Source organism: Vitis vinifera, chromosome 6 (assembly GCF_030704535.1).
Source record: "Vitis vinifera cultivar Pinot Noir 40024 chromosome 6, ASM3070453v1".
In the NCBI taxonomy this organism is placed as follows: Eukaryota; Viridiplantae; Streptophyta; class Magnoliopsida; order Vitales; family Vitaceae; genus Vitis; species Vitis vinifera.
Window position 1 is genome coordinate 9,334,932 of NC_081810.1, and position 13,035 is coordinate 9,347,966.

Below are 13,035 nucleotides of genomic sequence, written 5' to 3' on the forward strand. Positions count from 1 at the left end.
AAAAAGAGTTAGTAAAAGAAAAGAAAAGTCACTAAACTTGTGATGAAGATCACAAGTGTTTTGGAAAAGGTTATATCACTATAAAGTTGGCACCATCCCCGGCAACGGCGCCATTTGATTCATGCTCAGTTGGTGTATGCCCTATTGATTGGTATTCAATCAACTGGTGTGTTTTGATTTCAGTCCTCAATCGTAATCAACAAAATTTATAAACCTATTTCACCATATACTAGGGTAGCATTAGCTAGCATAGCATAGTGGCTCTAAGATCGTCCATAGGGATGGGTTTTCAAATGAGAACTAATATTAGTTAAAAACCTGAATTGGTGTTTTTTCTTTTCAAGGTTAGCTTTAAAAGAAAACATAAGTCTGTGTGAAAATGTTGGTTTTAAGTGAAACCAAAAATAAAGTAACTGAAATTACTTACAAAGAAAAGTGCTTCTTGGAGTTTTAGATCACTAAGCTCAGGTTCCTTATACAAAAAGGGAGATTTCGGTCACTTGGATCTTTTCCTCGCATTGGGGATTTAACATATAGTTATTTCTCGAATCGGTGTGGTATAGATGCTTCCCCTTAATGGTTTCAAACACTAAATCCCTGTCACTGAATCATCTTGCAATGGTTCATACCTCTCACCTGGTATTGGTCATTCAAGGTGATCCTTAACCTTGGATTACCCGTCAAAAGCTCGCAAGAGATAACTAATGGATGTCTCCTAGGAGTCCAAAAGGTTACCAAGTGTTGGCTATTCTAGATAATCCTACCTTTAAACCACCTCCCAAAGGCTCGCAAGAGATAAACTAGTGGATCTCAATGGACGGAGTCCACTTGCCTTACCAAGTGTTGGCCCAAGTGATTTTAAGGGATTTTAAGTTAACTAAAAAGATAAAAACCATTAACGGGTCACACTTTTTCTTCATTAAAAACTGAAACAACGAAACTTCCACTTTTGTATTCGGAACCTTACCTAGCTTCCTTCACTCCAAGAAACAAAAAGTCTAGCCACTCATCCTTTGGGAAAACATCCTCAGAGTTTGATTTGCTAGAAATAAAAATAAAAGAGAAAAAAAAATGAGACAGTAAGGCAGAGCAGAGCTCTGTGTATTACTTTCTGAAAAACTATACAAAAGTTTGTCTCCGAGAAAAACTCCCCAGACATCTTTTTTAAAAGAAAATTACAATATATATTATATAGAGAGGCTATTCACCCCTCCTGCTAACTTCCCAACCAAGAAAACTTGTCATTGGTGGGTTACAAGGAGAAAATAAGGATTTACACAAATATCTGAAGATAAATATCAAACGGAGTCGGTGCGCAAATATCTTAGATTACAAGTGGATTTCGCAAGTTCAAACGTAACTTGCGAAAATTTCGCAAGTTGAAATTGTCATTTCGCAAGTTGCGAAATTGTCCTGCATCTAATCAACTCTCTGTCCTGTAGTGATTCCTTTCCTCTTCCTATTTCGCAAGTTGCGAAAATTTTGCAAGTTGGATTCCACAACTTGCGAAATTGCTGGATGGTTGATTTCTTCTGTGATTTTCTTCCTTGCATCCTCGTTTGGCTTTGGCAAAGGGTTATGAAGCTCCAAACCTTAGTTTCTTCATGAATTTGAGCTTCAACTCGCTTTGCCATGAACTATACAAAGATCTCCCTCATTCTTGGATTGCTTTAGTGATAAAAAAGTTATGAAAAAACCAAAACTTAACACAATTTGATTAACAACGATTGCAAGGGTCCTTAACATGCCAATTGAGTTAAAAGGTAATAACTACTACTCAAAAGTGTTTAAAAGAGTTAATTACAAGCTATAAAATAGCACTTTTTGAGTAGTAATCACTTCCCCATGCACCAGTGCATGTAGATGAGTGATTCCCGCCAGATGCACTAGGGAGCAAGGGGAGAGTTCTCTTATCCCATACAGACACTCCCCATCATGTGTTGGTCATATACAGAGATGGGTTTGATAGACAACGATCTGATTAGGTTTAGGCTAAATATTTGTATTCTTTAACAAGATTATTGATATTAATAATATAATTTAAACTTTATTAAATACATACTAAGATTTGAATATATCAGGTATTATGGTAGCCTTACACAGACGATATACTAGCGTTGCTTCCAAACATTTGTTTAGCTGATCAGGATATTTGGCGGATGATGTCACCACTTATTTTTATTTATATTGTTGAGTGGCATCGTCCTAAGCGTGTGTTGCGACAGTTTGGACTCATACAGGGTATTCCTTCGACACCCTTTATTGATTCTGACCTTCACTCCATAGATCGACATGGTCGACCTCAGTTTGATTAGAGGTTGTATCATGAGCACTACGTGACATTATGGGAGGCTAGGGGGGACCACATTGTCACTACAAAGCCTATAGAGCCTCATATGGACTACCATGCTCCGTACATGACATGGTATTGTCGTATTACATGTCGTTTTATTACACCTATGGATGATTTTGGACCTATGCGGTACCAGGCTACTGCCTTATCTGCCCACTTATTGGTTTGTATCACTTTAATATTATGTACATATTGTGTATAATATATATTCCAACAAATAATTATATATCATTTTATGTGACAGATTGAGACTATGACATCTATCATATCTCGAGGAGGTCATGTATTGGAGGACTCTGATAGTGATGCTTGTCGCACTGGTATTGTTGATATTATTTGTATGGCCACTGATGTTATGTGCATCATTCAGGAGGATTATCATATCCCACATGTAGAGCATGGAGGAGGTAGGTCACCAACTCAGTCGACAGTTGCTGGATTACCACTTGTTTGAGGTCGGTCGACATATCGAGGGAGAGGTAGATATAGTAGTTGTCAGCCCATCACATCGTCAGTATCAGCATCATTACAACCCCTACCTTTTTATCCTTGCAATTAGTACAGTCACCTATCTCTTCAAACGTACCATCAGTGCAGCACCCTACTTATTCAGACCTACCATCAGTGCAACCCTCTACTTCTTTAAACCCACCATCAGAACAACCTCCTATTTCTTTAGACTTATCTTCAGTTCAGGCTCCTACTTCTTCAGACCCACCATCAGTCCAACCCCTTACCTCTTCAGACCCACCATCAATACAACCCCCTACTTCTTTAAACCTACCTCCATTACAACCTCCTACCTTTTCAAACCCACCATCAGTGCAGATTGACACATCTACTCAACTAGATTTACAACCAGCCATTCCGAGGGGTAGGAGGGGCCTATGTCGACCTAGATTGCTACCTCCACCACCACTTCTATTTCCAGCTCCAGCCCCATCACAGACAGATGTTCTTCATGTGTCACATGCAGTACCTGCTACAGTTAGAGAGGAGCATCCAAAAAGGAAGAGAGTACCAGTTACACATAGGTTCTCTTCTTGTAGAGGCATGTGAGATTATATATGTTTTTTATTTTCCACTATATTAATGTTTACTGGATATTTTTTGTGACTTTGATTAAACTATTAAAAATTACATTTTGTAGTACACTTTTTGTAATTAATTTCATTAACTAATTTTGTCAAAAAATCTATATATGACAACTACGGCTTAAGAGTATACTATTATTTTGATAAAGATAAATTTATCATAATACAAATAAATTAATATCTTAAAAAACAATAAATTAAATATCTTAAATTAATAAATTATACAAATTTATATATTATTTATATGTTATATAAGTTTATTATTTTAATATTATTAATTTATTAATAAATAAAATATTCATTTATAATATCTTGTATTTATCAATTTATGTTTGTTGAAGTAATACTAGATTTTTAAGTTTAAATATAAATAATTTATTATTTAAGTATATTTTTTAAATTTCAATCATAAATTGTAATTTAATCATTTTTAATTAAATTTTAAAGTAAAAAAAAATTATAATTGAAATCTCAGTTACCAATTGCGGTTTAAAAGTATACTATTTTTTCGATAAAGATAAACTTATCATAATACAAATAAATTAATATCTTAAAAACAATAAATTAAATATCTTAAATTAATAAATTATATAATTTTATATATTATTTATATGTTATATAAGTTTATTATTTTAAGATTATTAATTTATTAATAAATAAAATATTCATTTATAATATCTTGTATTTATCAATTTATGTTTGTTGAAGTAATACTAGATTTTTAAGTTTAAATATAAATAATTTATTATTTAAGTATATTTTTTAAATTTCAATCATAAATTGTAATTTAATCATTTTTAATTAAATTTTAAAGTAAAAAAAAAATTATAATTGAAATTTCAGTTACCAACTGTGGCTTAAAAATATACTATTATTTTGATAAAGATAAACTTATCATAATACAAATAAATTAATATATTAAAAAACAACAAATTAAATATCTTAAATTAATAAATTATACAATTTTATATATTATTTATATGTTATATAAGTTCATTATTTTAAGATTATTAATTTATTAATAAATAAAATATTCATTTATAATATCTTGTATTTATCAATTTATGTTTGTTGAAGTAATACTAGATTTTTAAGTTTAAATATAAATAATTTATTATTTAAGTATATTTTTTAAATTTCAATCATAAATTATAATTTAATAATTTTTAATTAAAATTTTATTTTTTTAAAAATTAACTAAAGCCTCAGTTGGCAACTGTGGCTTTAATTAAAAAATGAAGCCTCAGTTGCAAGGCTTTAATTAAAATGACGAAAAAATATATATTTTTAAATGACATGGCGCCTACGTGGCACAAAAGAGACTAATTTAAACATAAGTTTCAAAAAGTGGTTATATGTTACAATTTTTTTTAAAAATAGGTCATTTTGACCAAAAACTCGGATATGGGAGGAGAGAGAAGGAGTGGGTGGGGTGGTTGGAGAGTAGTAAGAGAGAGGAAAGAGAAAAGAAAAAAAAAAGAATATAATAATAATAATAATAATAATAATAATAATAATAATAATAATAATAATAATAGTAATAAAATAAAAGTAATAGTAATAAAATAAAATAAAATAATATACAAAATAATAAAAGCTATTAAATAGTAAGTGAGCAAAAAAACACATATAATTGAAATTTAAAATCTAAGGACAAAATTGAGTTCAAAGTTAATATAAAAATAAAATTGGGACAAATTTTGAAGTCTACAAGTTTTTGTTTTTTTTTTAATTTCAAAGTAAAAGAAAAAAATAATAGATTATCTATCATATATTAAATTTAATATGTTATTTATATATTAAATTTAGTAAATAAAATTAATTAATTTTATAATATATATTTATAATAATTGTATTATTGTATTAGTAGAATAAAGAATAGAAATCTATCATATATTAAATTTAATATGTTATTTATATATTAAATTTAGTAAATAAAATTAATTAATTTTATAATATATATTTATAATAATTGTATTATTGTATAAGTAGAATAAAGAATAGAAAAGTGGATTTTTGAAGGTTTTGTTTTGTTATTTTTTTTAAGTGAGAATTTCTCATTTGTTATATATATATATATATATATATATCTGTGTGTGTGTGTGTGTGTGTGTGTGTGTGTGTGTGTGTGTGTGTGTGTGTGTGTGTGTGTGTGTGTGTGTGTGTGTGTGTGTGTGTGTGTGTGTGTGTGTGTGTGTGTGTGTGTGTGTGGAAATCGTCTTTTGAAGAGATGATTTATTTTTATGAAAATCATTTTTTCAAGAGACAATTTATCACTTCTTATATAAAAAAAAAAGAATTTTAGAAATCGTGTCTTGGAAATACGATTTTTGATTTTTTAAAAAGTTTATAAATTATTTTTTGAAGAGATAATTTTTTACTTACGATTTATTTTCTTTTTGGACAAAACTAAGATAGATTTGAAATTATTTTCCCCGCTAGTCACTTTTATTAAAAAAAATCCATTGACAAGGAGGTGCATTTGGTTTTCTAGGGGCACATCTGAACGTTGACGCCCGGTTAAGAGGGTCGCAATATAATATAAAAAACTATGGGTATAATTACAATTTCTATGAACTTCAGGGGGGTGTAGCTGAAATTTTCCTACTGGGTGGGGCAGCAATTGGGAGATTGCATTCTCAGAAATTTCCTCAAAAGTGCAGGGTAATGGTAAAGCTGCTGACTTCTCTATCTGGGAAGCGGTTGATTACATATCCATACAGGGGGCTAAGATCGTTCAATAAGCATCAACCTCGCCCAAAGGCAAGTAAAATCAACAATCTCCCATTCAATATATCTACAATTTGAAACTCTTTTCTTATCTTTTATTGATGAAATCAACAGATGGCCTTGGATCATTATACATTTGGACCTCACAAAATACGCTCTAAGGAAGTTTTCTACTCCACCCATCTTTCCTTTGCCATGGTCAACCTGCGTCCGGTTCTTCCTGGTACATTTTTCTTTTTGAATTTTGATTCTTCCCTGAGGGATTTCTTGAATAATGAGGCATGTCAAGAGCATTTTATTTTGTTTTTCATGCTTTTTTGGATATTGTTGTCATTGTGTTTGAACAACTGCTGGTAATAATTACCTTTTCTGACCATGATTCGTTTATCTTTGTTTTGCAGGTCATATCCTTTTGTTTAATCAATGATTTGTTTGTTTTTGTTTATGACCAAAGTTAAATTTCCTAATTTTTCTTTGAGTGCCTTCATTTTGTGATGAAAAGAAGGCGCAGTTACTTGGGATCAATGCCTCCCAATGCAGCTGTTTGACATTCTGAGACCCAATCCTTTCATTGACAAAAAAAAAATTGGGTACTCGTTTCTGCTTAGGCACAGTGAGCTTCCATTGTATAAATCATGGTCCCAAATTCTAACAACTTAATCTTTTAGGAAAATTGGTTGCTTAGTAATTAGTATGGTCTCAAGCTAAGTTCAATCTCGCCACATGTTAATTTATTTATCTCAAAGGAGGCTGTCTGATATCATCACCAACCTGTCCATTTGTCTTTACCTTTGTGGGGTGCATTTGCGTGGGGGGCTTTTAAACTTTCTTGAACATTTTGACATTCTATTGACTCACCATATCACTTAGTGTCAGCATCACCAACCTGCCCATTTTTCTTTACCATTTTGGGGTGCATTTGGGTGGGGGCTTTTAAACTTTCATGAACATTTTGACACCCTATTGTACTGGGCATCACACACAGTGTAGGCACAGTAAATGAGTTACTGCAGAAATGGGGGTAGAACCATACAACCAGCAAATTAAAAACTGTGCATGCTAAAATGCCCTAAACATTGAGATTGATCTGCCTGCATGACAATTTGTGTACTATTTTTAACACTTTTGTTTTTTGTTGATAAACTATAATATAACCTTGTTACAATAATGCATATTATATACATTTTGATGTTCCAATTGGTGAACTTGACATTATACACATGTGCTTATCTGCCCAAGGCGGGAAGTAAAGCGTTTTGCTGATCTCACTGCTGATGAGATTAGTGATTTATGGCTCACTGCACAGAAGGTTGGAAGTCGGCTTGAATGCCATCACAAGGCATCTTCCGTTACATTCACAATTCAGGTGAGTCTTTTACAAGTAGATTCTTCTTTGTTATTCTAATTTCAATTTTATTCACCGTTTCTCTCATTTCTCTGTTCTAGCATCTTTTATATTGGATATTCACTATGATGTATGCAATGTAGTGTGATTTTACCTATCATTTTGGTGCTATTGGAAATTAAGAAAATCTGATTATCAATGGATACAGTGGCTGTCACCTTATCTTATATATATAACCTGAATGGCCAGATTAGACAATGCTTTTTTGATAGGCAAGCAATAGGCATATATTCTTATTTATTTATACATATATTTTTAACATATATGGCCAGATTAGACAGCACTTTTTCGATAGGCAAGCAATAGGTATATATTGACCAGAGTAGACAGTATACTTACTTCGTGTTTGGGTACTTCTTTAGATCTTAACTGCTTGATGTTTGTCAATACCTCAGGATGGACCCCAGGCAGGACAGACAGTACCTCATGTACATATCCATATCCTCCCGAGGAAAGTTGGCGATTTTGAGAAAAATGATGAGATCTATGATGCTGTAAGATACATTTCTGACAATTCTTGCAATCGGATTATTCCACTTAACCTTGAGCTGAATAAATCATTCTGTGATTAAAGATCGTAGGCAAACATTTTCTGGTAAGAAAATAAGTTATAATACTAATAGGTGCTTAGCAAGAGGAGGTACACATATCCCCTGGTAATTAAATTGTTCCATTGTGCTTTATGCATATATCTTTTTCATTGGTGTAGATTTATCATCATGGATATGAATGTTGAATATGATAACACCTTTATCAGTAATGCGAGTGAAAATTATAAATAGCTACATTTTTTTTGAAATCCAAAATATGTTCCATAGAAACCTCAATGACCATGAGATTGGAGATTCAACATTGCTTTCTCTTGAAAATTTAGTTTTATTCCCTACCCTTAATGACAAACTTTGTAATTGTATAGGTTCGACTCTTTTTATTTGAAAGCTTTATCTCTTTTTTATCTCCTGAAGGATGATTTGATGTTGGCTAAATTTAGTTGGAGATATGAGATGCACCACTGCCTGCCCAAATCAAAGTTTTTGCTCCCTATGTGTCAGGGTTCTCACCCTTTGGTTCTGTTATTGTACATCTTTTATTATCTACCAAAAAGGGCTTAGTCTTGGCTTGATTTAGACTTATTTGAAAGTTAATGTCAATAGTATGTTCTGGACTAAGAGACCTTATAGAGTTTCAACTTTTCTTCATTGGCTCTTCCCTCATGGCCTTTTATAGTTTGTCTTTGTTATCCCATTTGTTCAATGGGCAGCCCTCAATTCGGTTTCCAGATACCCTATTACTTTCAGGTTTTGTAAGGGAGCTCGCAGCAAAATTCTTTAGCATTGTGTCTTGCTTGCTACTGATTTAGGTGATTTGAATTGGGAATAATGTTAGACATTAAGGATAGATAGAAATCTTTCATAGAGTTGAGGGATCATATTCTTGAGCTCTCCTTGGGTTTTCATAACCAAGGAGTTTGGTGGCATCCTTCTTAACTTAAATTTTGTTGGATTGGTGGGCTAGTTTGACTCCCCAAGCAGTAAACTTACTTTGAGTTCATATTTTTTTTGCTTCTAAGCTGGGGTTTACTTAGGGTATGGTGTTGTGATGTTTTTCATCTGAGGATATCCCATCCATCTTTGTATTCGATTTTTAATTCTTAATATATTCCCTCGTTTTTCATTGAAAATAACTGTTCCCATGCACCAATTGTGTTTTTGGGTCCAATTTTCTCTAATTACCCTATTCTAGTGGTTGAATTTGTATGTTCAAATTCTATGTAAAATATGAGCCATTCCATATCCATGAGGTACCCAAATGCTGTCTGCTTGTAATTGACCTATTTTCTGCTTGTCATGTGGTGTAGATAGATGAGAATGAGAAGGAATTAAAGAAGAAGCTGGACTTGGATGAGGAAAGGAAGGATAGAAACCCTGAGGAGATGGCTCAAGAAGCTGATGAATACAAAGTGCTTTTCTCTTAGGTATGTCAACTTGAAATGTGGCCCAACCTATGATTCGCATAGAGACACTTTGAAATTACCCCAGAGCTCCAGCCACAACATAGCTGCAGATAAACATTGCAAGAGAGGAATTCATATTACTGTTGAATAAAAGTTTTAAGTACTGTTGATTGAAAGCTCTATGTTTGGTGTGAGTGGAAGATGCCTGTTGATATAATATGGCAAATTCTGTGTCTGCTGTTACAAGAGTGATGACACTGTCATCATTGGGAACCCCCTGTCTTCATTTCCTTTTTTACCAATGCATGGAACCATTTCTGATATTTGCTATGATTGGTTAACACATTTCTGGGTGCACGGAAAATGGATTGGGGAATGACTAGTTCCTGAACTACTGACTGGATTTTTAGTTGCTGCTGAAATAATTTATAAATTCACCTTTCGTAAACAGGGTGAATGTCTCGTATAAATAATGTGTCATTGGGGTTTGTTTGATAATGTTTTTGAAATCAGTTTTTAAAAACAGTTTTTCAATTATTTATAAGTATAAAATTCTGTTTGAAGTTTAAATATTAAACTACTAAATGAATTCAATTAAGTTATTTAATCCTATTAAGGAGGTGTTTATTTTTTTACTGAATAAAAAAAATCAAAATATTTTACTTTTTCTATTAGGCTAAAAGTACCTCATTGATATTAATTAATATAATTAAAGTAAATTTATTATTAATAAGTTTAGTTTAGTTATGTTGGTTAATATCAATGAGTTGTTTTTACCTTAATAAAAAAAATCAAATATTTTGACTTTTTTTATTCAGTCAAAAAACCAACAACACCTAATTCATTAAGTAGATTTATCAAATAACCATTAATTTTCTATCTTAGGTAGTATCTTTTTTTTTAGTTTTTTGTTGAGAGCAATTTGTTTTTAAAATTTAGGTTGTTTATTTTTCTACTTTTTCACGACTTATTATAAACTTTTTACTAAATAGAAAAAACTAAAATACGTAACTTTTTCTAAAAGAAAAAAATAAGGTTTTTCTTTACTTTTTAATACTTAATAAAAATAATATACTATAAAAACAAACAACCTAATATTTAACACTATTAAGCTAAAGTTCTATTTAGAATTAAATTAAAAAACAAACACCATCTTAGGCTTCGATTACATAAAACTTCTAATGATTACAACTTCTAAGATCAAAGTATAAATTCATAATTTCAATTTTATATCAGACTTTTTTTAAGCGGTCTTTATGTCCTTTGTTGTCATTCATCCAACAAGTCCAATGCATTGCCGAAGGATGAAACATGATTTCCAAAGCAGTTTGGAGGTCTTTTTAATTCCACCTCGGCAAAAGTGGTTTGCAAAAGGCTTGTTTCTTATGGCTGCAGGCTGCCTATCACATGGATTTGATTTACCAGCTTGTCGTCCAATTTCAAAGCATTGGCCACTGGTGCACTATATTGTGTTTGCCAAAAAAATGATCGACAGATGAGTTTTGGATCAAATTCATCATTTTGCCCATCTTATACCTGTTTTAAGGAAAGTTTAAGGTATAGTAAACTTCAAAGCTCGGGAAAAATTTGAGGGCAAATGTAAGAAAAAAACAATAGAGAGAAAAAATGAAAGAAAATAAAAAATAGCTTCAAAATCAATAACTTATTATTATATGTTTCTTTAAACTTATTTTATATAGTTTTTTATATTATATAAGGATTAAATAATTTTAAAATATATAAATTTTTTGTTATCTTTAATCATATTTAATTTTTTTTTAAAAATTTATAGTAAAATTAAACATAAGAAAACCAAGAATCCTTCCTTCTTTTAAAACAAGTGATTTTTACGTTTTATTAGTTTTTGTTTTAGTATTGGTTTAAAACCGTATTTATAAACTACTGTTTTAATATAAATTTGAAAATGAAAAATTTTATTACAAATTCAGAAAACTCTGTTTTAAAATACAAATTTCAATTTTCATACAAGTTGATTTTTCCAATTAAAGTTTCAAACTAATTTTAAAAATAAAAAATAATTACGTCACAAAAGGGAGATTAATTAGAATAAAACTTCCATATTTTAATTTTGTTGCCTAAAGGACCAATTGGATAACTCCGTTAAAAACCTCTCTCTGTGTCTCTCTACATATATATATATATATATATATATATATATATATACACATAATGACATAAATAAATGAAAATAGAGACAAACGCGCCCTTGGGCATTGCAGGGGCGAGGGAGGGGAAAGGGCGGGAAAAGGTACGTGCATATAAAAGACTGCTACTTCCGGCTTCCGGAGTGGAGGGCTTTTCTCGATCTCTCTCGTTTGGGCTGTGGGTTGTGAATGCGAGCAGAGAAAATGGAGTCAACTCTCAAGGTTGGAAGGTCCCCTCCTTTTTTCTTTTTCTCTCCTCTTCTTCATTGCTTTTTGGGTGCTTGTTTGAATTGATTGCATTGGTGAATACATAGTGCTATAGTAGGCCAAAAGCTTCATGTGGGTTTTGGTGCAGAGATACTTTGGATATTCTGGGTTCAGGCCTTATCAGAAGGATATCATTCAGAAAATCCTGGAGAGAAGAGACTCCTTGGTCATCATGGCCACCGGAAGCGGCAAGTCTCTGTGGTGATCCCCCTTTCCCCGTTTTCCCAAATCCCTCATTCTGGATATTTTTGTTTTTCCCCCAACCCCTATTAATTAACTTATTTATTAATATAGCTATCAGCTTCCTCCTCTGATTTTGGGAAAGACTGCTATAGTGATAAGCCCTCTGATATCTTTGATGCAAGATCAGGTTCTTCCATTACTCTGTTCTCCTCATCTCCCCGCTTTTATCTTTGTTGCTTTGCCTATTCATCTTTTTCTTTTGTCTTGTATTCTTCAAATTCAAGGTCATGGCTTTAAAACAAAGGGGCATCAGAGCCGAGTTTCTTGCTTCTGCTCAAACTGATCCCACCGTCCACAAAAATGCAGAGAGTGGTACATTTCATGTTTTGTTCATGACCCCAGAAAAGGCTTGCTCCATTCCTGGCAGGTAAATTTCCACTCCTCATAAACTGTTAAATGGTATATACAAAGTAAGCGGGCAATGTGGAGGTCGGTATTCATTACTTCTATATGCTGTATGTGGTGGTTTTTTAACTTTCACTTACAATGTCAACTGCTGTGCTGATTTATTTTCCCGTCACTGAAGCTTCTGGTCAAAGTTACTAAAGGTGGGGATTTGTCTGTTTGCTGTTGATGAAGCACATTGCATATCTGAGTGGGGCCATGATTTCAGGTTATTAATGCTTCATTCTTTTTCTTTTACATTAAATAGTCCTAGTTCATGAATTTTGCAGGCCCCTGACTATCGACACTGTTTTCAATTACTTTCTAGTAGTTAAGAGGCTACATGAATGAACAAAAATTCTTGGAGTGTTTATGCATGTGCATGCTGGTGAACACACGCCACTCTGCAGCACCTTTTTTGATGGTTATGGGATTTAGTT

At 32.1% G+C, this 13,035-nt stretch overlaps 2 protein-coding genes across 2 annotated transcripts in view; both read left to right on the forward strand.

Moving 5' to 3' along the window:
* The first annotated feature begins 6,077 nt into the window (after positions 1-6,077).
* Positions 6,078-9,859, forward strand: LOC100256954 (bifunctional bis(5'-adenosyl)-triphosphatase/adenylylsulfatase FHIT). Its single transcript, XM_010652487.3, has 5 exons — positions 6,078-6,210; positions 6,292-6,402; positions 7,397-7,543; positions 7,978-8,076; positions 9,441-9,859. The coding sequence occupies exons 1-5, from the start codon at positions 6,115-6,117 to the stop codon at positions 9,555-9,557; spliced, it is 570 nt and encodes a 189-aa protein (XP_010650789.1). The 5' UTR covers positions 6,078-6,114; the 3' UTR covers positions 9,558-9,859.
* A 1,918-nt stretch (positions 9,860-11,777) lies between these two features.
* The window catches only part of LOC100262056 (uncharacterized), a 33,899-nt gene continuing 32,641 nt past the window's right edge, over positions 11,778-13,035 (forward strand). The window contains exons 1-5 of the mRNA XM_002275660.5: positions 11,778-11,923; positions 12,057-12,169; positions 12,263-12,338; positions 12,436-12,578; positions 12,738-12,824. Of these exons, the coding sequence (XP_002275696.3) occupies positions 11,891-11,923; positions 12,057-12,169; positions 12,263-12,338; positions 12,436-12,578; positions 12,738-12,824 (452 nt within the window). The 5' untranslated portion in view covers positions 11,778-11,890. The remainder of the gene's footprint in view (positions 11,924-12,056; positions 12,170-12,262; positions 12,339-12,435; positions 12,579-12,737; positions 12,825-13,035) is intronic.

Bases quoted from the DNA above. Each gene is read 5' to 3' on its own strand.
- LOC100256954 (XM_010652487.3), top strand. From the start codon at position 6,115: ATGGTAAAGCTGCTGACTTCTCTATCTGGGAAGCGGTTGATTACATAT. The intron at 6,211-6,291 runs GCAAGTAAAATC...TGAAATCAACAG, and splicing joins AGCATCAACCTCGCCCAAAG to ATGGCCTTGGATCATTATAC. The intron at 8,077-9,440 runs GTAAGATACATT...CATGTGGTGTAG, and splicing joins ATGATGAGATCTATGATGCT to ATAGATGAGAATGAGAAGGA.